General features: G+C 41.6%; 1 protein-coding gene across 2 annotated transcripts; it reads left to right on the forward strand.

Annotated features, from left to right (window-relative positions):
- The first annotated feature begins 21 nt into the window (after positions 1-21).
- Positions 22-27,906, forward strand: ABHD5 (abhydrolase domain containing 5, lysophosphatidic acid acyltransferase). Of its 2 annotated transcripts, XM_081160507.1 has the most exons (7): positions 35-187; positions 11,532-11,617; positions 13,946-14,318; positions 19,760-19,914; positions 22,080-22,191; positions 24,800-24,986; positions 25,707-27,906. In XM_081160507.1, exons 1-7 carry the CDS (start codon positions 156-158, stop codon positions 25,794-25,796), a joined length of 1,035 nt encoding a protein of 344 aa, XP_081016633.1. In that variant the 5' UTR covers positions 35-155; the 3' UTR covers positions 25,797-27,906. The 2 variants fall into 2 exon arrangements, with proteins under 2 accessions (XP_081016634.1, XP_081016633.1); XM_081160508.1 differs by lacking the exon at positions 11,532-11,617 and having other exon boundaries at positions 22-187.

Consider the following 27,906-nt stretch of genomic DNA (forward strand, 5'->3'; position numbering starts at 1 on the left):
CGCCTGCGCGCGGCCGCGCCGCCGGGGCGTGCGAGTGGGCGGGCGACGCATGCGTGGGCCGCGGCGGCCTTAAGGGCGGCGGCGGGCCGAGAGGCCCAGTCGGCCAGTCAGCCGGCTACGAGGCGGAGCTCGGCGCTTGCGCAGCGACGGCGGCAATGGCGGCGGAGGACGAGGACATTGGCGAAAGGTGAGCGCGGCCGGGACTGGTGGGGCTCGGGCGCGCGCCGTTCACGCGGGGCCGGGCCGAGGCTGGCCGGGCCGAGGCGCCGGGGACTCGCCGGGCCGCCTCCTCGCGCCGCCCGGAGGAGAAACCGGGCCCGCTCGGCCCCAGACCGATGCCGGTCGGAGCCAGGGCGCGGGGAGGTGACTGAGTCAGACCCCGGCGGTGACCAGAGGCCGCTTGACCCCGCGCAGGGGTCGCCGCGTTGTGGTGTCAGCGTCTCCCCTGGGTCGTAGCGACGGTAGCCCGGCACCCAGCCCCGGGCTCGTCGTCCTCGGGGCTCGCTCTCCTTCGGGGCCGCGAAGGCCTCGGACCCCGGACCCCGTCCTGCCCCGGCGCGGTCCCCGCCCCTGACTCCAGTCGCCGGAAACGGCCGAGTGGCTTTGCCCACTTCCGAGCGCGGCTCCCGCCTCCAGGTGCGCGCGGCGCTCCGTCCAGCCCGGGGCCGGACCGAGCTGCCGCCCGGCCGAGCTCCCAGAGCCTGGAGGAAGGGGCGGCGCCGCCTTCGGCCCGAATTCGCCCCAGAAGCCGCGGGACTGGGGGTGTCCAGGGAAGGAGGAGCCCGTCGTGACGGGACGGGGGTTAGGGGAGAGGGTTTCAGAAAACGTTTAATTTACAAGTGCTTTTTAGGAACTTAACACGATATGGATAGCAGGTTAAGAAGAATCTTTAACTCCTTCTGTGTGTGTGTGTGTGTCCCAGAAGACACATACATTGGGTGTCCCCCAAAAATGTATACACACAGTTTGAATAATTATGAAGGCAGTGTTTATTGAAATACATTTCATTTTCAAAACTGAGCTCTCAGCTGTTAAAGTGTGTATACATTTTGGGGGGACACCCTGTAGGTTGGAAACTGAAAGTTGGAAGACGGTTGTCTAATGTGAAGCTTTTTGAGATACTAAGTTTACATTCTTCTTCTTACTTGTAACTAACTTCATGCCCTTGTCAATAGACAAATAGTAGCTAAGTGGGAAAATTCTAGCTAAAATGTGAACTTTAGTTCCTTCTTTCTCCAGGCTAGTCATTTGTATTGGAGAGTAAACAAACTTCTGTGCTCCCCCGTGTGTGTAACATTTGGATAACAATTCTACTTCAGGTGTCTGGATAAATTTGCACGGGAGACATAATCGGATGATGGAAGAGAATGTGGAGCACCATGAAGACGGCTTTTGGAAATAGTGGTGTGGGCGGGGCAGGGCTGGGGGGAGTTACCAAATATTAGAAGCTAGGTTCTTCCCATGAGTTTCTTTTATGCTATAAACGGGTCCATTGTTTTGGTTTGTTTTTGAACTTCCTTGTTCATGTGAGTCGCTGATTGTCATGTGGACACAAGTGGGAACCTCACAGGTTGCTTCTTTCCATATAGTTTGTCATATGTGTTTGGCTCTTTAGAGACTGCTTTTTGGTGGACACTTTTGTCTCCCTGTTTTAGGGGGGCTTGGAAGTCCAGGGTTTGGCCGTGAAAGGAATTTGTGGCTTTGGGTGATGGCTGGAGGTCACTGGGGACAGATTATAAAAATTCCTTAGCAGCTGACTAGCCATAGTGCCACGACAGAGGTGGGCCTCCTTGGTACTCCTGGCAATACACTTGAGCGGCAGCCAGTGTCCAAACTCATATGGCCTTCTGAACTGTACCAAGCAGGACAGCAAGTACCTGCTCCTGATGGGTGTTCCTAAATGTGCTCATATTAAACCTAAAGTTGACCCCATGTGCTAGGTATTGCTGTTCCCATTTTTCAGTTGGGCCTGCAACTGGGCCGCTACTAGCACCCAGGGACTAGTAAGGAGTAGGGCTGAATTGGAGCCCCTAAGTGTCGGGGTTTAGTGTAAGGTGCTTTCTCCGTATCTCCACTGCCCCTCACTGGGATGGCAACTCCTTTGGGACATTTTGTTCTTGTTCCTTTAGCTTACTTAACTGACACTTATTTAACCCTTGCATTGACACAGAGCTCTGTTTAAAAAAATTTTTTGGTTAACCAACAATAGAATTATCCCAACGGCCAAGTGGATTGTGGAAAAACAGAAGTCTTGAATCAAGTTTCCTATCCTTAAGACATTTCAGGTTTAGATGGAAAGATGACACTAACAAAGGAAACAATTATACAACATTTTAGGAAGGTTTTTGGAACATATGATTCTTGTTTCTTCCTTGGTGACTCAGTGAAGAGGGGCATGCCTGGGAGCCATTGGCTTTCAACATCTGATCCCTTTCAGTTGCAATAAAGTTAAGAAAGCTACATGTAACAAGAGTAGGGTAGACTTCCGTGAATTGCCGCAAGGTTGTCCCAGAGCATGAGTGTCAGTTGAGTTTAGAGGAAAGCTGTCACAGCATTGCTCACTTGCAGCGTAGACTATAAAATAGGTAGTTCGCACCGGTGTGCTGTAGCTGGCTTGTACTGGCAGCCATTGCCAAATTCTCAGGAATTTGATACCCGTCAGCAGCTCAAAATCAGCCATGGTGGTAGTATTTACACCATGGGAGTCATCAGATGCTATAAATAAGGGATTTTTTCCTCTTTCCCCGCCAGTGGATTTACCGGCACCCCACAGGATTTACATTAGAATTTGACTTTCATTCTTGGAGATAGGAGAGTGAATTTCTATCTTTTAAAAGACTGCTAAAGTCAGTGACTCCTCTCTTTTGCCACCTCCCAAACCTTTGCCATGTGATTTCTTTAAAATCACAGAACTCCTCAATGCCACATCGCAGTGGGCTTTTATTTTTCTCTGTACTTAACCTTTCTCGGTCCTTTTCAGTGTTTGGAGCGTGAAAGATGGCTACTCCTTTTTGAAATGCGTATCAGACATTCTGGCTCTTAACATTTTGCTGCTTCTCTTCAGACCGATAATCACTTGTATTAGGTTCCCTTCTTATTCCCACTCTCTAAATGTAGTCGTTCTCCAAGATTCTGTCTTCCTCTTTGTTTCCATTTTTCATCTTGTTTAGTCACCCGCCTGACACATCTCCACTATGAGAACTAAAATCTCACCCTCCTGTGGAGCCCCCTTCAGTCGCCTAGTGACGTTTCCGATTATGTGCCAGATGTTTGCAGCTGGCTCCTCCAGTGAGCACGTCCAGACAGGATCTTATTTGCACCCTCCTTTCCCTGAACCAAACGATACAAAGTGCTCAGTTCTCCCTTTGACTTCCCTGATTTTATTAGGACACTTTGATTAGGGTTCTCCTGGTCATCCAGATTCAGAACCATGGCGTTATCTTTCAGTTCCCCTTTCCCCCCTCATTGCCCTGAATACCAAAACTGTTACTGTTACCAAGTCCGGTGGATTCTAAGCACGTCACTTCTCCATTCCCACTGTCACCTGGGAACCACCTGTCCAGACCCTCCTTACTCCCATTTCTGGAGTATTGCAGGCCTCAGTAACCCATTCGATTCCTGTGCTCTCAACATAGCTTATTTCATTATTTGCTTTGACATCCCCAAGAGGGACAGTCTTGTCTGTAGCACAGGTACACACAGTGGCTTTGTTATAGGTCTTCAGCCTGACTGCAAAGGCTTTTGCTGGCAGAGTGGTTCCTCTCTCTCTTTGGAGTCACGTTTCCTCTTGTGCACAAGGCTGTAGCCCTGGTGTCTCTCTCATTGTTTCCTAAGCACGTTGGTTGCTCCATTTCCTTGTGGCTGAGTTCACATTGTTGTCTCTGATCCAAAACAGATTGCGATCTCCCTTTCTTTAAAGGTCCTCATTTTTTTCCTTAACTTTCTTTATGGCACTTATGTCATCTTTTGTAGTATATTTACTTGTATGTAACTATACTGTATACTTACCTGGCAGGGGAGATACCATGATCATGTTGTATAGTTATTTGTTGTTTTTTTGTCGGCCCATTGAGGACAAAGCTTTTGTTTTACTCAGATGTCTGGTAGGAGCCTACAGGAGCTTTATAAATAGTAAAGTTCAATACATTTTTATTGAATTAAATAAATTTATGCTGGCACAAACATTACAAAAAAACCTAGTAGTTGATTATATGTTTTGCAACTGTGTGACTTAAATTTTTCATCCTAAGATATTCAAAGAATATCAAAAGATATATTCATAAGAATTCAGCGTTTGAATTTGTCTAGGAACAACAATTAGGATCATGAATTTAAGTTATTTCGGGGAGGTTGAGAATATGAGTCTATTTCTTCCCCTTGGATGAGCCATCCCAGGCTTCACTGTTTTGCCTGTTCTCCAAAGTGCCAGTCACAGACCAGCAAATACAGATTTCAGTCCTGTGACAAAGCACTTAACAAAAAAACTGTCAAGTCCCAGAAACGTCCATTTTTTATTGAAAACAACACTGCATAATACATTTCAAAATTATAAACATTTCTGAAAGAGTCCTTAAAGATTTGGCTTATATTATCTATAATAGCAGTTCAGAAACATCATATTGTTAGGTTTTCAGTCTAGCCTTGTGGTTCTGTAATTCCCCACTCCTGATGGTGAATCATAAAAAACCATGTGGAAAGATAATTTTATTAAAAAATATTCAGTTTGAGACCTGGGATTTTTAATTTTCTTTATCTAGTGGATGAACTTATTTTAGAACTAACATGAAATGCCACTTGAATTTGTTAAGCAATTTAAATTACAGTGCAAATCTAAATTGCACATGCAGCTTTCTTTAAAAGTATGTTTGATGCTGTGTCTGACTACACAATGCTTTGCTTACTGTGTGAGACAAGGTAGGAAACGGCTGGGGGGAGAATATTACCAACACAGGGCTATGTCTAAAACACTGATTCTCCAACTCTGGGTCTTTAAAAATTACAGGTTAGAAATGAAAAAAAAGTTAAAAGAATGTTAATTATGTGTTAAAATAGATTAAAGGGCCTGTGTTGTCATTGATCTAATGGTTAGTGATAAATCATTTAAATATTTATTTAAAAATAAAATGGAATGTTAATCCTTTAAATTATGGTCATATGAGATATACTCTGTTTGTTTTGTTTTCCTCTTTTCCAAGAATGAGATTTAAAAAGTCAGTTCTCAGAAAAGAAGGGTTTTATTTGTCCAAGTGTTACAATGTCCAATTTGGAAGTTTTCGATCATTCATTGGTGAGGAATTATTTCAGAGGAATATGTGTATATGCACCTCTAATTTGAATATTTATAACAAAAATCAAAACCTCACGGTTTCTCTAAATGAAATAGAATACCGTGCTTAGAGTAGCTTATAGAGAGCAATAATAGACCTAATTTCTCTTGACAGTACCCACATAAGGATGGAGGCCATTTATAAAACTGTAATATAATGAAATCCTCTTTACTTATAACCTAATTAGAAATGTTATTTAAGTGGCCAAGAGTGTGTGGAAATTGGCCAGATTTCTGTATATTTTCTTCAGAATACTCTGAAACCTCTTTCACTGTTTCACAATATTTAGAGATTGTGCAATTCAGGTTTAGACAGTCTCAGAGAACAAAACAGGGATTACCAGGAAACTTTGTTTTATCTCTCAAACTTAAGATACTTAAAATCATATTCTTAAGTTAATAAACTCTATTAATGTTAAGCACATCTTATTTGACTTTCCTTAGAATTGCTACATCTTGTAGTCTTAAAGATTTTCTTAGAAGTCTGCTCACTAGAAAGATTCCTTCCCTGTATTTATTACAGAAATTATAAAACAAGAAAACCTTTTGGTGCACATTGATGAACCTTTCTGTTTTCATAGATTGGTATAGTTCCTATATCTTTTCTTTCTTTTTTTCATTGAAGTAAAATTTACATGCAACATAACATTAGTTTCAGGTGTACAACGTAATGATTTGACATTTATATACATTGATCACCACACTAAGTCTGTTTACCATCTGTCACCATGTACATAATTACAGAAGGTTTTTTTTCTTACCATGAGGACTTTTAAGATTTATGTTCTTAGTAACTTTAAAATTTACAATATAGTATTATTGACTATAGTCACCATGCTGTACATTACATTCTCATGACTTATTTATTTTAAAACTGGAAGTTTATACCTGTTGATTCCCTTCACTCATTTCATTCAACTCCTTCCCCTTTGGCAGCCACCAATCTGTTCTCTGTATCTAAGAGATTGGTTTTGCTTTGTTTTGTTTTTTAGATTCCACAAATAAATGATATCATATGGTATTTGTCTTTCTCTCTCTGACTTATTTCACTTAGCATAATACCCTCAAGGTTCATATATATTGTTATAAATGACAGGATAGCATTCTTTATTATCATTATTATTATTGTTGCTAAGTTGTAGTCCATTGGCTGTATCAAACACATCTTCTTTGTCCATTTAACCACCAGTGGGCACTTAGATTGCTTTCATATCTTGACAATTGTAAATAATGTTGCAGTGAATGTTTATTCATGTGCCTCTTGGCCATTTTTGTGTCTTTGGAAAACTATTCAGGCCCTCTGCCCAATTTGCAGTCTGATTGGTTTCTTTGTTCTTGAGTTGTATCAGTTCTTTATGTATTTTAGGTATTAGCCCCTTATCAGATATATGATCTGCAAATGTCTTTGCCCAGTGAATGACTTTTCTTTATATTGTGCTTGACACTTGGGTCACTTCTGAAATCAGAGCCTTAACAGTAGATGATGGTGTTTATTGATTATCTGCTTAAATAAAATAAGGAAGTTAAACTTTGCTTTTCTATTTATTTTCCAAAGCTGTGAGGAGGCATCTTGGTATTTTGTTCACTCTTTTATAAGTGAGCCACATGAATTTAATTTTTACTTTTGATTTTGTGACCTCAGAAGAATGGCTGGATATCTGACAAGCTTCAGTCTTGTGTCCTTAGTTACAGTATCATGTCCTTAGTTCTAGTCCTACACTAGAAATGCAGAACAACACTGACATAGGAGATCATGTGGAAGGGGCAGAGAGTATCTTTGAGGATGAGGTTAAGTTACCCCAAAGACAGGAGGTGAGGTTGGACAGGTGTTGAGAGCAATAGAGGTGGCAAGCTAAGGGGTGGGAACTTGTGAACGAAGGGTGATCAGCGAAAGGATGGAAAAGATAGACCCCTGCCTTTCACCCTTGAGAAATGTGCCTTTGAGCTCATTAGTGCTGGTGCTCAACCCTGTAGATTATTTCTAGGAAGTAGAAGACAGTTTCTGTAAAATCTGGTTATGGTGAAACTGATTAGACAGAAACATCAGGACGTAGGGGAAGAGAGGTATTATACAGTTCCATTGTGAGTGAAAATAAAATATTGTACTATGTTTTGTTAAATATAGATTTTTTTTTAAGTTTAAATATACTTTTAAAACTCCACTTAAAAAAATTATCTGCTTTGATGAAAAGGTTGTGAAAACATGAAGAGTGTTAGTGGGTCTCTTGTGGTTGAAAAGACCTAATTTTTAATGTCATGCACTAGACTTGGCAAACATAAAAATATTATTTTGTCTCTTCTCTTTGAGTTAAGCCCATCACTAGGAGACAGAATGCATGGGCAAGACATCCTGTCCTTTGAAAGTTGGATTTATGAGGAGATGTAGACATAATTCCTGGTATATAACATTTTAAACTCTGGTTCCTTGTACATTGTAGGAATTCAAAGACTGTAATTCTTTTCTTACGACTGAAACAAAGATTGCATTTGTGTTTTCTTTTCCCCAACATGTCTATGACGTCAATTGGAGTAATAGTAGATTATAGTTCATTTCACTTGAATTTTCTTTTTTTCTGTACTGACCTCTGATTCTCTCTGGCAAAGAACTGTGTTTGATTTGAGGGATATTTCAGAAAAGTAGTGAGGCTGAGTTGTAATTTAAGTTCTCGGTACTAGCTCATATTTTTGTGAACACACGTGGAACTTTATGGCCATTCCTGGGCAAGGACAAAAGAGCGTCCGCTCAGTAATGGTTACTTTAAATTCTTTAAGCTCTAAGGATCATGAGATTCTTTTAACTGTTTGTTAACTGCTTTTTTCCAACAATTGAAAAATTGTTGAATAAACTGACAAGTTCATTGCTGAAGCCTTAAATTGGTTTTCGTTGATAATTTGTAAATAGGTGTATGTATTTCCAAGAAGGCTAATATTAATAATGTTTTACATTAGTTTATCCTTTGATGATTAGTTACATGGAATGCTTGTGGGGGGTGCCTAGAGTCTTATCATCTTATCCTGTCAGTGCAAAAGGTTTGACACTAGCAGCAGAAAACATTAGAGAGCCTCATTATAATACAGGCTATAATGTATCTTCTGTGCAGGTCTAAGGAATGTGACTTACCCTGTAGATAATGGGAACTCATACAGTTTAAGGAAGGTCATCACCTGAGAAAAGTGACTTGTGCCACTTAACTTGCTAGCTGTATACTCTTGAACCTGCCTGGTGCTTAACACTCCTAAACCTCAGTTTTCACATCTATGAAATAAGGGGATAACTTGGGCTGAGAGTAACCTACATTGTGAGGGACTTAATCACTCAGCAAACGTTTACTGACTGCCTGTTACACATAATGCCCAGAGGAATTACATGGGGAAGGGGAATGCAGGAGGATGAGCCTGCAGAGCTTAGAAAAAGCTGGATGCTGGGTCACCCCATCCAAAAGTGGAGTTTTTAAAAGTATATTTAAACTTAGCACACTTCTCTACTCACACCTATTCTTACTCATGTGTTCTGTGACGTTATTAGTAGCAGCTAAGACAGAAACCTAGAAAGCCTCTGTTACAACTTTATACCCAACCAGTTATCAAATCCAGCCTGTTTTACTTTTTTGGTGTAAAATTTGATTTATGAACTGCTAAGGTTGTAAGTGTTCACGTGTTGAATTTTGACATACACATACTTCTGTCATTCAGTCACCTCTTAAAATAGAGAACTTCCTTATCATCCCAGAAAATTACCTTGTTACTGAAATGATTCTCTTGTAATTCATTGCAACCAGTTCATTTCAGATGAAGCAATAACTTTTCTCATTCATATCATCAATGTATATCAATATGCCTGGTATTGGAATAGAAATTGAGAAAACAGTCATGAGCACAGAGTCGTTACCATCAAGGATATTAAGTTGGGTAATACTGTATTTATACTGATGAATAAATAAGAACTTTATAAAACAGTTCGGGAAGTAAGAAAATAAAGTTTGAGTATAAGGTGCCATCCTGCCACCTTGATCTAGTCCTGTTTGGGGAAATGAAATCTAATCTGAGATTGGTGAGAGGTGTAATGAATCGTGAAAGGCAGGGGAGATGCACATTCCAAGGATGTTCAGAACCAAGAAGCAAGAGGACAGGGAATATTGTTTGACTAGGGAATAGAAAGAGTAAAAACTGGCAAAAATGATACAGGAGTGTCAAGTGTAAGACTGAGTCTCCCATAATAGATCAGCTAGAGGGAAGTAGCCCTAACTTTGAGGTGAGGAGTGATGCAGAATGACAGGTCTTTGTCAGTTCCTGTCTTTGAACTCCCGTGGCCCTTAGCTAAAACTCTATTTTAGGAATTATTTCCTAATTAATGCCACATAATTTTAGTGAATTATTATTATTGTCATCAGTATAATGTCAACTACCATTTATTGAATGTTTCTACATATTTTATCTTGGGACACACTCCATGCTATTTGTGGTAGTGGTCCTCAAAGATAATGGTCTCCAAAGGTATGTCCTAATCCTTGGAACCTGTAAATGTTTCTTTATATGGCAAAGACTTTGCAGACTTTTAACTTAACTGATTCAGTTAAAATTGTGAGATGGCCTTGGATTATCTGAGTGGGCCCTAAATGCATTCACTAGTGTTCTTCTAAGTGAAAGGCAGAGGGAGAATATAGGCAGGCAGAAGGGGAGAAGACTACACAGGAAGGAGCAGGCAATGTGGTGATGAACTGTAGTGACCCTGCCACGGGTAAGGGATACCAGCAGCCGCCAGAACTCAAAAGAGGCAAGGAATGAATTTTCCCCTGGAGCCTCTACTGGGAACATGGCCCCCACTGACCCCTTAATTTAGCCTAGTGATATCGGTCTCCCAAACTGTGATAGAATAAATTTCTGTTGTTTTAAGCCATCAGGTTTGTTGCAATTTGTTACAGCAGCCTTTGGAAACAACCAGTGCACTTGTTAGAGCATGCATTATGCACTTCCTGTGTACGTGGACTCAGGTGCCTTTTCCTTCACTGGAAGTGCTTGAACTACTGCTCCACCTTTGGAATCATCCTGCTCATCTATGAAGATCAAGTCAAAAGCAACTTCTGCTTATAACCAGGGCAGGAGTTGAAGGCTCATCCTCTCAGTTCCGGTTCCGGTGCCCGCACTTCTTTCCTCACCTGTTGTCTCAGGCCTGCTTCCTTTCTCCCTTTGTTCAGCGGTCTCCTGCCAGATGCCTGGGTCATTCTTTTCATTGACTGTTTGCTGGAACCCAAAGCTTTTCTGCTAAAGTTAACTAGGCAGATTGTACATGGGCCAGTCCCTGGGAAGGGCACAGAAGAGAGGATTACAGAGAAATGGAGCCAGGCTTAGTCCTGAAATCCCTCTTCTTCTGGACTTAAAGCTATGAGCCTATAACTTTCATTATCATTTCAGCTGGATTGAGAGGGGTTTTCTGGAATTTGCCGTTATAGGCCACCTATAGGTTTACTCCACCTCCCCCACCCCTGCCAAAAAGGAAGGAGTACAGACAGGAAATCCTTTAACGTTCTACTCTTCACTGTGAGATTCAAAGTCTTATTATAAAAACAGCCTCATGTTTTAATAAGGCTTCTCTTCTCTCAACCTTCATAGCAGGTACCTTTTTTACCTGCTGTGAACCTACCATGGAAATGAACCTGCTCATGGTCACTGACTTTTGTGCACTTCCATCCTGATAAGAAGACATCTTGCAATGAATGGGGTAGGGGAATGACTTTTTTGTCTTTTTTTTTTTAAGTATTTTTAAAAAATTTTTATTTATTTATTTTGAGAGAGAGGGAGAGAAACATCGATTTGTTGTTCCACGTATTTATGCATTTAACCTGGATTGAACTCACAACCTTGGCTTATCAGAACAATGCTCTCACCAGCTTAGCTACCAGGCCAGGGTTTATCTTTTCTTGTTCTGCCCATTTTTAATCTCTGCTTAATTATTTGTAATCTGACTATCCACAAAGATAAGCTAGATGGACTTTGATACCTGCTTGTAGGTTCACAGGCTGAAGTTGAATGTCTGTATCCCAGTACTTGACCACAATGCTTTGTACCTATTAGGTGAATTTTGTCACATAGATAGCTTTACCCTCACACAAACAGTGTTTCCTGTTCTGCTTTCCTTCTCTGTGTATAAGTCAGGAGTTGAGAAGAACATTACCTCACCTCTTTGTATTTTGTTTTGGTGCTCTAGGTCAGGATGGCTAACTGGTTGGCTTCCCACATGGTGCCCTACGTCTACATCACACCTTAAAGAAGCTGAAGAGAAAATTTTAAAATGTAAGGTTTTCTTCTTATGAGTTAAATGAGCCGTCTGCTAAAATAGGTCCAATGTTCACATTGTCCTGAAACTTAAGATTTTGTGGTGTGTGAGTTGTTGGACAAAACAACTAACATGACTTCTCCATGTCATCAGCAAGTGCCTAAATGTGGGGGACAGAGGCTTTCAAACTTTTTGGTCTTGTGTGTCTGGTATACTCTTAAAATAGTAAGGACCCTAAGGAGCTTTGTTTATGGCTATCATTTATGATATTAGAAATGAACACTGAATAATTTAAAATATGTTAATTTATTAATTTATTTTAAAATAATAGTAATAAACCCATTACAGGTTAAAATAAATAGCATATTTTTTAAAAATGACTACTTTCCAAACAGAAATGTAGTAAGAAGTGTAGTATCGTTTACATGCTTGCAGATATCTTTACTGTCTGGTTTAATATAAAGCATCTGGATTCTCATATCTGCTTTTGCATTTAGACGGTTGGTAATCACATTTTGTGATTTCTGGGAAACTCCACTGTATACCCATCAGAGAATAAGAGTGAAAAGGCAAATAAAGTTCTTATTATTGTTATGAAAATAGTTTTGACCTCATGATCTCCTAAAAGGGAGATCTTTGTAGATCCTTTAGGAGATCTTTGAGGTCAAAACAGTTTCATAATAGAAGATTTACTGGGCAAGTCATTTTTCTCTGCTTCCTGATGCTTACCTTTATAAAACAAGAGGGGATGGTCCTTAAAATTCCTTTCCATTCTAGTATTCTGGGATTCTTTAATTCTACGTTTGTAATGATGTGGAAGCCTTTTTGTCTGTTTCTTATGGACGTGAAATTCACCCAGACTTGCATTGTCAGGGTGTTCCCAGGTATTCGCGGGTATACTTTTAAGCAGTAGTGTTTGTGGTATAGTTTTGTCTGCTGGTACAATTTAGAGGCATGGATTAAGTGGTGCAGTTCACATGAGTGGTTGTGTACATATGTGCAGGTGTGTGTGTGTCATGTATGTTTTTCATCCTGTCTACCACAAATGAATTTTCTTGCCTGTGCATTCCAGTGATTCAGGAGTAAGTCGTCATGGCTGGATATAGCCATAGGAGGGGACAGTTAGTCATCATAAATGAATTTGCAACATGCAGATAAATTTCTATTCACTTTGTATGCTTTGTTCTCTGCAAAGCTGGGAAAGATGTCATTGAGGTTTATTTTAAAAAAAAGCTCTTACAAGCTGCTGAGCTCACATGTGCAGGGTGGAGAGGGAGTCTTGTGGCTTCCCCTGTGCCTCCAGGCTACCTAGGTCCTCATCAGCCCTGTGGAGCTCAACCCTGACTTTGTGTTCATGGCACATATTATGCCAAAGGTGGAGTGGTTGGCCCTTCAAGGTGCTGATACCTTGCATCTGGTTGAGGTGCCTAAAGGGCTGTCCCATGGGTCTGAGCATGATGAGAAATTTCTGAGGAAGATATACCAGGTGCTGCTGGAGGTGGATGTGTTGGAGGGCACCCCAGCAATGCCCAGAGTCTGCATATCTGCTTCCCATCAGCTGGAGATTCCCCAGCATGCTGCTGACTGATGAGGAAAGCGAGACCTAACCATGCCAGGCATCAGTTTTCCATTCTGTAATCATGTGTATCTTTGTTTGTGTATGTCCTGTTTGCTAGTTCTGTCTTGTGTATCCCCAACCCTTGATCCAATGACATACTAAACAGTGTCCTTGAGCTCAGTATTATTTTTCCTCATTAAAGGTTCAAAAACAAAACAGAGCAAAAATTTTTGTCAGGAGATAAGAAAGGGTACTAGATGCCCAATTCATGCACTTAACTAATATATTGATTCCCTACTGCTTGGTTCTAGGGGTGCAAATAGGACTGAGAATTTGCCCCTAGTCCAATATCAGACATGAAAGCAGGTGGCTCGTACGGAAGGGGGGATTCTCTAACAGAGATCACAGATGGTTTTTATGGGAATATGCAGACATCCGTGTTCTCAGTGCTGATGTGATTTGGTTTGGCACTGTAAAGCTGGATCATCTCCTTTCTAGCCTGGTGGCATTTCCCCCTACTTGGGCACATGGACTCTGTTAATACTCTGAATGAATGCTGTGTTTCCTGTTTTTGTTAAGATTATTAGTTAAAGGGCAGAAACTCCCAACTCCCCAGTATTTGTCCACTGCAGGTGAATCTCACAAACAAGTAAGGGGGCGTTTAAAGTGTATAATTGTTCAGTTGATAATGTAAGTGAATTTCAGATTAGTTTCATATTCTCTGAGAATACTCCCCTTCTCAGAGGTAGTGAAGCTAAGCAGAATTTCTCTTTCATGTTTTTATTAGGTGTCCCCAGCATATATAAAAAAGAAGCTGTTCGTATATCTAATGGAAATAAAATATGGACACTGAAGTTCTCTCACAATATTTCAAATAAGACTCCACTTGTTCTCCTCCATGGATTTGGAGGCGGCCTTGGACTCTGGGCACTGAATTTTGAAGATCTTTGCACCAATAGACCCGTCTATGCTTTTGACCTTTTGGGCTTTGGACGAAGTAGTAGACCCATGTTTGACAATGATGCGGAGGAAGTGGAGAATCAGTTTGTGGAATCCATTGAAGAGTGGAGGTGTGCTCTCGGACTGGACAAAGTGATCTTGCTTGGACACAACCTGGGTGGATTCTTGGCTGCTGCTTACTCACTGAAGTACCCATCAAGGTAAGTGGCGGGGACAGAAGAGAAGCACCCTTGTGCTGGTCTCTCGTTCTCATCTTTGGTAGTTGCTGGTATCTGAGCCTCACAAGATAGATTCTCTTAAAGGACCCTATACACCAAATAGTCACAACTGATGGTCAGTTTAGTAGCTGAACTAATGATGCCAGATTTTCCTATTATACATGCTACACATTTATAGAAGGCTTAAGAAAGGACTACTTGTTAAACTTAGAATATGTACAGTTGAAGCCACAAATAAAAACTGTTGTGGCCCTGCTTACTGCCACTGTTATCATTAGACCTATGGACCCAGCAGGTTTCCCAGGGTAATAAGCTGCAGCAGGAAACCATGAGGTTAGGAATTAGGAGGACTAGTGCTGTCTTTTAGCTGAGAGCAAAGTCACTTATCCCCTAAGCTCTAGTTTCCACTAACCTGCAGAAAATACACCTGCATAGTGTATCTTACAGGGCTTTTGATTATACTGTGCCCTAGCCTTTATTGTCATAGAATTACTTTTATAGTCATTGAATTAATGAGTGTTTGCTTCAGAATCTTTGTATTTTCTCTACCTGATTTTCTTATGCTATTTCCTGTTATTTATGTTACTTCTCTGAGGGGAAGTCACATTAGAGTGCTAAAAGAAAAATAGAAGAAAAGCTCATTTTTGTTCATCTTTTGGAAAGAAACAAGACATATCAGCATTTTTGTGTAGCCAGTTATTGTTCCATTGGACTAATTTTTAAATCCAAATTGCAACCAACTGTGACATTGAGGCCTGTGAATGAGACATTGGACGACAGTCATTTTCAGAGTGCATTTATAAATGCACCTGGGAGGCTGCCCATTGTCTACTCCAGGTGTGCTGTGGACACAGAATTTGACATGTGGAGCAGCAGCCCCATGTACCTGAGGTTTTCTTCCTCTGGAACAGCCAACTTTTTCTCTACAGATTCTTTATCTGAACTTCAGCATTTACACTTGACTTTTATGGAGAGTTTATGGTACTGTTTGGGCTAGACAGTAATAGTTTTTTCAACTGGCAGACTGATAGTTTCAAAAGAAAGAAAATTTTCTTCTCCTGGTTGGCTGTTTGGGGTTACTGCCTTTAATTATGTCCTATTCTCAGTGACACACATTTGCCACTGAGAGAAGGAAGTGGATTCTTTCCTAGTGTAAGACAACAGGGCTCTTTGTGGAGGTTGGGCTTCCTTTGTTTCGTAAGGGATGTTTATTATGTCTGTCTTGCGGTGTTATCCCTTGGAGGTATAACATGGGTCTCTTGACCAGACTCTGGTTATGAAACGCCTAAGTCTTAGAATCCTGACCCTTCGTGGCCGTGGCTATCTGCTATTTAGATTAGTTGGGGAGATTTTCATTTGCAGTTGTGAAATATTTAAAGAAATAAGGGGTTTCATTAATTCAGAAGGGAATGAGCACTTTAAAATCACATATAAAAAGGAATAGCAACATATTTTGAATGACATGGTTGACAAAACAAGTATCTAAAACAAAGCCAGTGATCTCTGCCTTGGACTGACTACATTAATAGAAAATGATTTTTGACTGTTTGTGCCTAATACTAGAAATAAAATTAAAGTACTAAAACTAAAGTGTCAGGATCCAGAACCACCAAATATTAGCAATAGATGAATATGAGAATGCTTGAAATAATTAGCATGTTTAAATTGGCTGATTGCTACTAAATGTGGAGTGAACTCCATAGAATGTGTTGGGTAGTCAAGCCTATATTTTTAACTGCATAACTTAAATTATTAAATACAACTTAATTTCAAAATAATGAGGTTCTCCAGATTTTCAGATATCCCAAATCATGAATGAAGTTCACTCGGAACCCTGTGCTTGGCATATAGTGGGTGTCCAGTGTTAAGTGTATGAAACAAGGCCACTAGACTGGTGGCTTTAATGCCATGGCTCACATAAGCAAACCAGAATTTAAGCCTGAAAATGTCTCAAGGTGAGGAAATCAAAACCTAAGGGCTATGAATCACAAGCAGCCAGTCTTTCCTCTGTCTCAGTGGAGCACTCCTACCTACCTACCTCTGGTTTGGTGCTGCTTGATTCAAACCAGTTTTTGCTCACATAAACTCTTAAAATTTTTAATATGCTTCATTTTATCTTTTACTAGTATCAGCTAAGCAAGTATGGAACTATCTCTCTACTCTAAATGTCTCTTACCCACCTTTCACGTATTTGTTATAAACTAAAGAAAAGGACACTAAGAAACTTTTATTAACTTAGAAAGTGTTTCGCTAAGAGATCCATTCCAAGTTACAACAGAGTAGGGTACAACTGGTCTTTACTTCGCCACTAAGGTTTTCAGATCATCTGACCTTTTGACCTTGCCTGGCTCTGTCTTCTGACTCTGCAGGCCTGGGCTGAGCAGTTCTTCTCAGTCTTTCTTGAGAAGAAAGGCTGTTCTGCTTGATCTGAAGTTGGAGGTATTTAGTTTGTTGTGCTCTGGACCTGCCGCATTCTCCCCCCAGTGGCTTGGACACAATGTGAAATACCTGGGCCTAGCTCCATCCTGAGACTTCCTCATTTGTGCACTGACTCGAGTTCTTTCTGGTCCTTTTTTATTTCTTTCCTTGTTCCATAAGTAGGTCCTGCGGACTCTCTTGTGCATTTTGGTTCTGGGTCTGATTATTCTCTCACCGTCTTCCAACTCAAGGCCTCCTCTAGTGACTAACCTGGGGAAGATGCCTCTTTATGTTTCCAAATTGATGGCTGCTGTTCTTCTGTTCCTGGTCTGCTGGTTCTTTGTTTTTCCTGTAGTTTGAATCAGTCTCTCATGCTCAACAAAGATGTCTGATAGGGTGACTCACAGGTGGCATCTGGGTAGACCCACTCTAATCCTGGATGTGAACAAGCAATCCCATCATGCTGTCAGCTATGGAATATTAGCAGTTCGGGTCTGGATTACCATACCAATTTAGAGAATACTGCATTACATCCAAATAACTGCTGTCAGATGAGATGACCTTTTCATTAGAAAGGAGGCAAGAAGATAGCCTGGGAACTTGGTCTACAGCAAGGTTCTAACAGCCTGTGAGACACAGCCTGTTGTGGCCTGGCTTTCCTGAAGAAAGAAAGAAACCACTTGCCACTTCCACGCTCTAGCCTTGTCTGCACTTCCGTCTGCACTTCTGGGTCCAGGATGAATTCTCCTCCAGGAGTCTTCCTATTTTTGCTTCTGTAACTATCTAACATTTACGTGATAGCCTTGCATAGTCTATTTCATTTAAAAGACTTACAACCCAAAATAAGGAACAGTTATTTTCTGAAGTCTTTTTTTTTACATGTAGTGGAAGCAGATGATATATATAACTCCAGTTTAGACATTGTTGCAGAATTTTTAAAAAATGGTTTTCAAACTTTTTGACTATAACCCTCAGTAAGAATTATATGTGTGTGTGTCTGAAACAAAGTTTTGTGGAATGATACGCTTGTTATATATTTTTCTGTTCCACATTATATAATTTTATTAAAAAACAGACTGGCTCTGACTCTAAATGGATTTTACTACCCACTAGTGAGTAATGACCTGCAAGATTAATATAAGGAATTATGGTGATGTTCTCATGTCATCTGGGGGACCAGGAAAATCCAGACTGGACGACAACTGTGCTTACTATTTGATTATACTTTATAAAATTTGTATATCCTTCTAGACAAGGACTGAAAAGACATGGGGAAAACAATGCTCCAAATGTTTACTGATCATCTACCGTGTGCTAAGCACCAAGAAAGGCTGATGACACAGGATCAAACAATTATTGGAGCAATTTACTCTCTTTAAAAAAAAAAAAAGGCCATGTACTCTAGTATATACACTTTGCGTAATTTGTTAAGTGGGCATTCTTACCTGGGAATGATACTTTCAAGATCCGTAGCAAACAAGGCAAACCAAAACTAAGGCAAAATTAAAACAATCACTAAACTAGACTTTCCCTCCTTCAAATTTTCCTTTGTCTGCCCCCTTCTTGGGTTAGCAGGTCTGGGATAGCCTAGAGCAGACTGGGCAAGATCCCATAACAAATTTTTAAGAACAATTTAGTCATCTTTTAGGGTAGAGTGTGTTTTAATAGAGTTAATTTTTCTCGTTAAGGGGTAAGTCAATAGTGAATAATACTATTTTTTAACATGAATCTTTGCCACTTTCAACTAGGTGGCTGTTTCATAAATTTTACTCATACCTCTGACATGCCTCCCCCTCCCCCTTCCTCAGATCCCAATGTGGGCTGTATAACAGGAATTTAGAAGGAAGTCAAAATACCAGAGATAGTCTCTGCCATTAAAACAAAACAAACTCATTTCCATCCCCCTTCCATACAATATTAGAAAATAATAGTCTCATAAAACTTTTATGAGTGAAGGCACTCAAAGTCTGTAGAAATAATCTTATATCACACATTTCTACATAAATTCATAGTTACAAATCTTGGTGCTGTTGTGAAATCTGGAGTATGGTGTTAGGACTGGCCTAGAGTGGATCAAGGTGAACGGCTTTACCTTTACCAGTGTCTTCCTTCTGTGTGGCTTAGCTTGTCCTTAGGAGAGAGCCTTCTGCCCAATGGCTGTTGGCATCTGTTAGTATCCTGGAGTCAGGAAATGGGGATTTTAATCCTAGTTCCACATTAACTAGCGTTATGTCCTGGAGCAGGTCACAGTGCATCTCAGCTTCCTTCTCATCTGTGGGATGAAAGATTGGACTGACTTCTCCAAGGGCCCCTGGAGCTCTGTGCTCTGAAGTTTTCTGTTGGAGAAAATGCAGTCAAAACGGAAGACTGATTACTAACTCATTTGCTGGCAAAACAGTAAAAAATGAGGAAAGGGTAGAATCTAGGCCAGTTTAGCATGATGTCGTGGGTAGGGCAGGTGTGCTCCTGCTCACCAAACTGGGATCCAAAACTAGGATCTTTTCATCCCTCATTTTACATTATCCTTATGTTTGGGAAAAGCTCATTTAAAGTTCTCTTGAACCCACTTGAAGTCCTAACACCTCTTAAGTTATCAGAATGACTGGTTCGTAGGAGATAACTGCTATTGGTGTCTGAAGTGATTTTATGAGTGTAGTACGAATCTTCAGTCATTTCTGCAGTGTCAACCTTGAGACAGATTGAACCACTGAATTTTTCTGAGTGGTCATCTGCCAGAGTGTAGCTTAAACAATAATAATAAATACCATTTCTCAAGAATAGTCACACAGTTATCAGGTACCCTTAGATAACACCCTCAAATCCTATCATCTCAAAAGTTTACATGTAAGAAGCACATGGTGTAACCTGTTCAGCCATTAGTCTTGTTTTTAATCTGAAGGTTTTGAAGGTGGTTCATTCTGTTTTCACTTTATAGATCGTGTTAATTCTTGACACTCCAAGGGTGAATTTGCCAAATGAACTTAAATCTTTTTTTTCCCTAACAGGGTTAGTCATCTCATTTTAGTGGAGCCTTGGGGTTTCCCTGAGCGACCGGACCTGGCTGATCAAGACCGACCGATTCCAGTTTGGATCAGAGCCTTGGGAGCAGCACTGACTCCCTTTAACCCTTTAGCTGGCCTCAGGATTGCAGGACCCTTTGGTGAGTGCTTGGAGCTAGACCCTAGGAAAGCAGAATGTTTATAGAAGAGCAGTAGAGTATTTACTGATCACCATTGTTAGTCAACATCTTAAAAACAAAACGGAACCTTACTTTTTCTCCTCTAAAGAGTACCAGTCCATGCGTGAAAATGAGTGAAACCAGACTCTCCTCCTCAACGAGGAGTCTGTAGTGTCAGCACTACAGGTACTTAGCAAAGCCGAGAGGTGGGAATTGCTGAGGATGAGGTTAGTCAGCCCTGGGCCTGGGGAGAAGTGCTGTGTGACCTATTGGTGAGCAGTTGAGAGCACTTGTCAGGCTGATGCTATCCAGCTGCAGAGGTGATATCCAGCCACAGGTCCCGGAGCCTGACTTGACTGACCATGGGGACAGCGGCACCACTACACTCAGGTTCCTTTCTCGTTCTGTACTGTCAGAGGGTTAAGAAGATAAAATCATTCTTTTCCACAAAGATTTGGGGGACTCCTGATTTGTGTTTTCAGTCATATTTTGAGGTACCAGTGTTTAGTCTCTGGTTTAAGTTCATTTGACTCTCAGCACCTCAGAGAGTGTCCTTCCCTCATTGTCACAGACTATGATCGTCTGGACCTCTGCCCTGCCCTCTGATAGCTTGTATCAGTTAGGAGTGCTTTTAGCTGCAAGTAACTGACTACGTAAGTGGTTTAAACCATAAGGCCTTTGATTATTTCCTTAATGAGCAGTCTGGAGGCAAGTGGTTTTAGCCTTTGTTCTGGTAGCTGGCTCATAGAGGTTGGGGTTTGGCCTGCAGCTGTGATCTCCTGGCCTTATCTTCACAGCTGCACTGGCATGAAGCATCGTCTCACAGAGCAGCACTCTGAGTGAGAAAGAAGCAGAGCACAGAACATGGTCTTTTCTCCACAGTGCTCTTTGTCAGGGGAGAACGGCTTTCTTGGAAGGTCCATCCCAACAGACCTCCCCTCGTGTTTCTGCCCACCAGCAAAACCCCCACAAGTTTCTGTGACTGAGCAATCATGATTTATTCCCAGGCTGGAGTGAGGGGCCTACTTTCCTGAGCACATTGTTGCCTAATATACAAGAGTCAGGTTCTATTAGCAAGAAAAGAGGAGAGGCTTGAGGGGTGGATGAAGGGGTGGAAAAGCACTGCGGAGGCGACTGTAGGTTCTGCTCCCCTCTGCGCACGCCTGGCCCCTCCTTGCCCTGGTGCCATCCCTTTGGGATGGGGAGAGCAGTGGGACTGCAGGAATCGAGGTGCAGGATTGAATTGTGACCACTACCCCTCAATCCTCTCATAGGCAGCCTTTTCCCTACCCCCACCGTTTCACCCCTCCTAGTAGAGCCACTCCTCCTTAGTCTGCTCCTCCCCTGAACTACCTAAGAATCTGTGTAGTAAATGGCTTTGACTTGATCACAGATACACAGGTAGCGATTATAGGAAAATAAAGTACGAAACGAAATTAGGAGATGGTGGTAGAAGGGGGACACCTCCCGTTTATTGCTTGCACGTGGGGGGCGGGTAATGTAGACTATTAACTACAGCATAAGCATTCTTGATGGAGCTGCATAATTCTTCCAGAGACAGGGAGGAACACCACTAAAGAAGTGAGAGCTTGCTAGAGTTTGGGCCGTGAAAGCAGAGGGGGCCGACTCGTCCCCGGCCCGGGCGATGGCGCCTGCTTCCATCCCCTTCCCTCTGGGGGCCGTGTCCCTCCTCGCCCCTCAGAGCCTCTGGATGGCCTTGGCAGGGAGCACCACAAGTGTTCCAAGAAGAAATTCTATTTTTTCACAGAAATACATATATTGTGGGAGAAGTTCAAGTTAACAAGTTAATTTTATGTATGAGCTGCTCTGTTCATCTGCCATGTTCAGTAGAATATTTTCCTACAAAAACAAGTCATGGAAAACTAACATGTTTTTGAACTAAAGCACATCTGCAAGTCAGTATGGGACACTTTAATTTTCTTTAAGCTCTCCTTAGGGAACTTGAGAGCAACTTCTAGGATATATGCTTTTTTCCCACCTAAAATATACATTTGAATACTTATGTGGTAAGCATATAGTGCTTATTACATAAGCAAACACTAAAACTTTCTATATTAGGTAGCCTATAAGTCAATTCTAATTTAAAACAAACAGATTATTTAAAACATTCATTTTCTGTTAACTAGGTTTAAGTCTAGTACAGCGTTTGAGGCCTGATTTCAAACGGAAGTACTCTTCAATGTTCGAAGATGATACTGTGACAGAATACATCTACCACTGTAACGTGCAGACTCCGAGGTAAGGATCTCCTCGATGTACTACATTTGTATTTTAGACTTAGCTTTTTTGGAAATATGTGAATAGGAGATTTTATCAGTAGTTAAATGACTAATTCTTAATTTACTCATATATTCTTGGAGCACTTTCTGTGTAAAACACTGTACTGGATTCTGATGGGAGATTGAAAAGCAAGACGTATTTTCTTCCCCTAAAGTGCTGACGGATCACATGAGGAAGTCTTGGTCTCAGGCATCTCTAGGAGGCAGTTAAGAGTCGAGAGAGAAAGATTTCAAATAAAACCGCATTCCCAAGCTGAGGAGGAACGTTCTCCCAAAAAGGGGGACTGGATTAAACAAGTAAATGGTTTTCTGTACCATGGATTTTCTTAGAACCATCTGCTCTGCCAAGAGTATTAATCTCCCAAATGCAGGGAGATGCTGTGCAGCTTTTTTCAAGTTCATTTGATGATTGCCCCTCTCATTACCAAGCAGCTCTTAATGTCTGCAGTGGGGGTGGGAGGAAGGGGAGAGGGATTCTGCTTGTATTTGACAGTAATTACGAGGAGGAGAGAGCATGGTAGCCAGAGGGAGCAAGAGGGCTAAATAAACATGTTTCTTTAAAAAAAAAAAAAGCCCGGCCGGGCACGGCTCAGCGGTTGAGCATCGACCTAGGATCCAGGCAGTCGGGGTTCGATTCCTGGTCAGGGCACATGCCCGGGTTGTGGGCTCGATCCCCAGTTGGGGGCGTGCAGGAGGCAGCCGATCAATGACTCTCTCATCATTGATGTTTCTCTCTCTCTCTCTCCCTCTCCCTTCCTCTCTCTGAAATCAATAAAGATATTTTTTTTAAAAAAAAGACTTAAAAAATATTGACATTGGGTGCCAGGATCCAGTAGAGAAAACAGAGCCTGAAGATGGTGGGGAGCTAGGAGGTGCCTGAAAGACAAGACCCTAGAGTTGCTGGGCTGAGGATCCGGAAGGGATCAGTGAAGGTGAGGCCCCAGGCCTCAGGCTCACTTGTGTACCAGCATTAGGGGAGCTTGTCAAAAATGTGATTCCCAAGCCCTGTTTCCAAGAGTCTGACTTAGCATTTCTGGGCTGTGTGGTTAACAGATGCTTCAGATGATTCTGGTGTAGGTGGACCATGGCCCTCACTTTAAAACAGAAGTGGTGGTGCCTCGTCCTTCTAAGACTGAAACTTGGGTGAAAGGCTGGAAGCAGGGACAGTCTCCCTCACTTTTTTCCCTCCCTCCCTCTTGGCAGCAAATATGTACAGCTGCTTCACTAAAGGTTGATTGAGGTTATGGAGGCTGTTGAAGCGTAGCCGTGGCCTCCGTCTTTAATCACTACGTTAGAGGGAGGCTGGAGAGGTTTGGGGTCCTCAGGAGACTGTTTAGTGACTGGGCAGTCAGGTCTGGTGGAAGGATTGATGCGTTCCTAGTTTTTAGCCATCTGCCCAGGTGCCTCAGGTGTTTTCCTACACGGTCTTAGTGTTTTATTCCTCATTTACTCCCTTTTTGTGGTTACTTGTGCCTGGGTAGCCTTGCTTATGGTGGAACTTAAAGTCTTCATAAAAGGCAATTCAAAAGAATGCCTGGTACTGTGATAGCAGAAATAACAGCAACACCGACCTGACCTGGGAGTTTGCAAAATGGTGTGATGGTCACTCAGCCAGGCGTGGCTGCAAGAGAAGACACAGGAGAGGCTCAAGGAAACCAGCTCTTTATACTCACTTCCAAGGGGTCATGAAGCAGTGCCAGGGTTTGGTCAGGTGGCAGAAAACAGAAGCAAAGGAGGGAAGTCTAGGTCAGAGCCTGTATGGGGCTCTTCAGGAAAGGCAGGGCAGGGCAGGGCAGAGTGAGCAGTTTGGGACGGGCTGATTGAATAATTTTGGTGTGCTTGAAGATACAGGGGTAGTCTGTAGATGCCTGGTAGCTGGTCCTGGGATGAGTAAGGCAGAGGAACATTTCTGTTGGCCCACAGGTTCTGTTCCCAGAGGCAGAGGCAGGGCTCTGATCGCTTCGTTTGCATATCAAAGGCATGTTCCCCTTGAGTCCCTGGCCATCTCTAAGAAATAGCTCCCTCCGGGAGGCACAGCCTCTGTCAGCCAGAAAGGTTTTAAGAGGTCAAATGTCGTAATATGCAGAAAATTAAAAATATAAACAATACACAAAAATTGCTTAATGTGAATTTCTTCTTATCTTGGTGTATAGGCTTTGCCATTGCCTGTAAAAAGCTGGTGCCATGAACCTGTGGAAAAGCTTCTACATTTGAAATAAGTTAGAGTGAAAAGTGTATTTTAACTATCCCCATAGGAAATGTAATCATTTGGTGACGGAGTTAGGGCTGCATGTTTTGCTTTAGAAGGTGATGACTTTTTTTAATTAACTAGAGTTTGAACATTCTTATTTATTTGACAAAGCACATATCTTCTGTGGGACGTATACAGAAGTATGTATCCTCTGTGGGTTGTTTCATACACATTCTAGTAAATTGACTTCTATTTAATTGAGGTTTTTTCTTAAGTGGGGCAGAAGCTTACTGTGAGTCTGTTTTGATAGAGGTGGAAGTGTGATGCATGCTGCTCTCCAGAAGTCACCCATGTGATTTTCTTCTTTCCCTTCAAGTGGTGAGACAGCGTTCAAAAATATGACTATCCCTTATGGATGGGCAAAAAGGCCAATGCTCCAGCGAATCGGCAAGATGGACCCTCACATTCCAGTCTCGGTGATCTATGGTGCCCGGTCCTGCATAGACGGCAATTCCGGCACCAGCATCCAGTCGTTACGACCACATTCATACGTGAAGACGATAGTAAGTGGGTGGCTTATTTGTGTTTTCAGCTGTAGGTGAATCTGTTCTATCATCTTTGCCTTCAGTGAGATTCCAGGCTACCCCGTGCTTTCACACCTGAGCTCAACGCTATAGTCTCTGTCCAAGACCTGAGATCACTGTGATGCGGGTTGGGTTGGACCCACACAAGTATTCATGTCCAGATGGTGGATTGTCTTTCGTAAGGGCCTTGCCTGTTCCTGAAGCCATAGCGTTTTTGAGGTGGGAGAGACCGAAAGAGGGACAGGTCCAGTAGCACCTTGACCAGCTCCTACCTCACAAGGCAGCACATTCTCACGTGGTTCAGTTTATCTGCTGGCCCTTCATTAGTGGCCGATTTGGAATAGTTTATTTTTTTGCATGTTAAAATTTTAACAAATTTCAATCGATTTTTCTCTTTATTCTCTCAGTCTTTATTGATAGAAATATACAGGGTAGGGCAAAGTAGGTTTACGGTAGTGAGTACACGAAACACAGTTGATCCTTGTATTATTATTGATTGTTGTTTTCCATGCGCATTGCTGACTAACCCTAATTCTCCCCACCCTGTATCATAGCTAACAGCCATAGGAGAATGGTGCTTAGCCTTCTATGTTTCATTTACATACAGCTGTCTCACTTTCATCGCAAAGTGTCTGCTTATGTCATCATTTTCGTAAATGCTTTTACTTGCTGACCACCTGACTGCTTGTCCTTTCCCAGGCCATCCTTGGGGCAGGGCATTATGTGTATGCAGATCAGCCCGAAGACTTCAACCACAAAGTGAAAGAGATCTGTGACACTGTGGACTGAGCACCATGGCGGGGACAGGGAGAGCATGCTGACTGGTGCAGTTCCTCAGCAGTAATCTGTCCACAGAAGAGTAAGGGGTTCAGCTGAAGAGCCAGGCGGGCTTCTTGACTGTACTTTGCACATGTTTTCTCTAGGAAGCTGCTTGCACACTTAAACCAGTTAGTGCCTTCTAGAAGAATGCCTGTCCTTTCTCCTACCAAAGTCAATATGCAAGAGCCTCCGAATCTAATAGCTTTAATAAAAGGTGGTTTGTCCCTCTGCTGTACTGAAAAATGGTAATTTTTCAACTGAAATTGTTTTCATTTCTATCTAACTTTGCTATGTCAGGTACTTTTTATATTTCAGTCTGTATTGCCTATTTAAAAAAGTGATTTCTGAACATATATTTTATATACTGTAAAAGTGCACTTTGTTTTTTTTTTTGTCTGCTTGTATTTACCATGTCTAATAACTGATATATAATGCATCAAAATTCAGTGTGTTTCTGTAAAAATGTGTCACCTTTTTAGAATGCTTCACTTTTGAAATGGAGTGATGAGACAGCATTTTGGTTAAAAAGAATAGGAATTGATCACTAGCATTAATTTTCCTGTTGTCTATTTAAGGCTGCAAAGCCATGGTTAGCATTTTAAATGTGATCCATCCTGATATATCTGCAACAGTATAACTCCTGGGATCTGTTACGTGTGATGCAATTTTACGTCAGCAGGGCACAGCATTAACACTTAAGTGATCCAGTACTGGAAAGCCCTAACAGCTGTCCTTCCTCACCTTAATCCTAGTCTGCTCCATGAGCTAGGATGCAGCAAAAGGAGCTGATTTCCTCTCCGAGGGGATAGTAAGACTGTTACCTTCCAATAAGCCAAATCATACACTCTCATTAATATCTAATCTTGTAGATCGGTGCTAAAACTGGATTAGTTTTTACCACTAAATATAAAAACAGGTAGTGCTGTTACGTCTCATAGCACCAGAGATGAGCTAGCACTTGGGTTTGTTTGGTGTTTTTTAAGAGTTTTGTGTTGATTAAATAATTTACATGCTTTAAGTTGTACTAAAATTCTATAAGGTTGGTTAAACTATTTAACAATAACTGCCATTGGATTTAGTACTTTTTTGCTGTTTTAAAATGAGAAAAACCTCTTTGGAAACTGTGAAAAAGCTCCACGTGGTAACTGGCTGCTGAGAAGACCCTTCAAAGGAGAAAACGGAACAGGACTATCACCACCGAGGCATGTTTGGGTTAGGTTTGCTAATGTTGGTTATGTAAATAAAAACAGTAACCGAGAGCAAATAATGATGTAATGCTTTCGACTGTTGCATTTTTTAAATGGTTAATTAGGAAATTTCTAGTTGGTAGAAGTAAGGTTGTATCACTCTTGATTAACTGCCAAAAAAACCGAATGTTGTTTTCAGCGTGATCTCCCTACAAAAGAATAGTCAGAGTATGCAGATTACACTGAAGCACAACAGATAGGTTCCCAGTGAGTTTGTCTCACTTGTCAGATTAAGTAGGTTAGTGAGAAAGTAACATGAGCACCAAGGCATGTCAGATTTCTCTACTGTTAGAACAAAAATAGCCTTTACGTTTTAGTTAGTATTTTAGGTGGCCAGGTTCAAACACGTGGTACAGATGACTTGGGTAATAGTTCGTATCTTTGTTTGACAGACTCTCCCGTGTCCCTTAGATCTTCTTTGCTGGACAAATGACAGCTTTCACTTGCACAGGAGGCTCCTGTGTGGGAAGCCTGGTCCCAGCCCTTGGAGGGAAGTTTCTAGGTTCACTTAGTGGGGTTTCTGGCTATGAATGTGCCAAGTGATTCAGGAAAAAGATGTGCCCAGATGTCAAGTGGAACTTGTGTTCCTACTGATTGATTTATTTGAAAAATACTGTCATAATTCTTTTTAAAAATTGAATTTTACCTCGGGCTGTAGCATATCTACTTTGTGAAGATGGAGCTAGTGGGGAAAACCAGTCCTCAAACTCCTGAAAATACAGTAGGTGCTCAATGTTTTTTTAAATCGATTACAGTATTTAATCTTTGCTAAATTATGCACAATGTACATCATTATTTTACAGAATAAATTTTACTGTGGTAGTCACAACAGG

Source organism: Miniopterus schreibersii, assembly GCF_964146895.1.
Source record: "Miniopterus schreibersii genome assembly, chromosome: 15".
In the NCBI taxonomy this organism is placed as follows: Eukaryota; Metazoa; Chordata; class Mammalia; order Chiroptera; family Miniopteridae; genus Miniopterus; species Miniopterus schreibersii.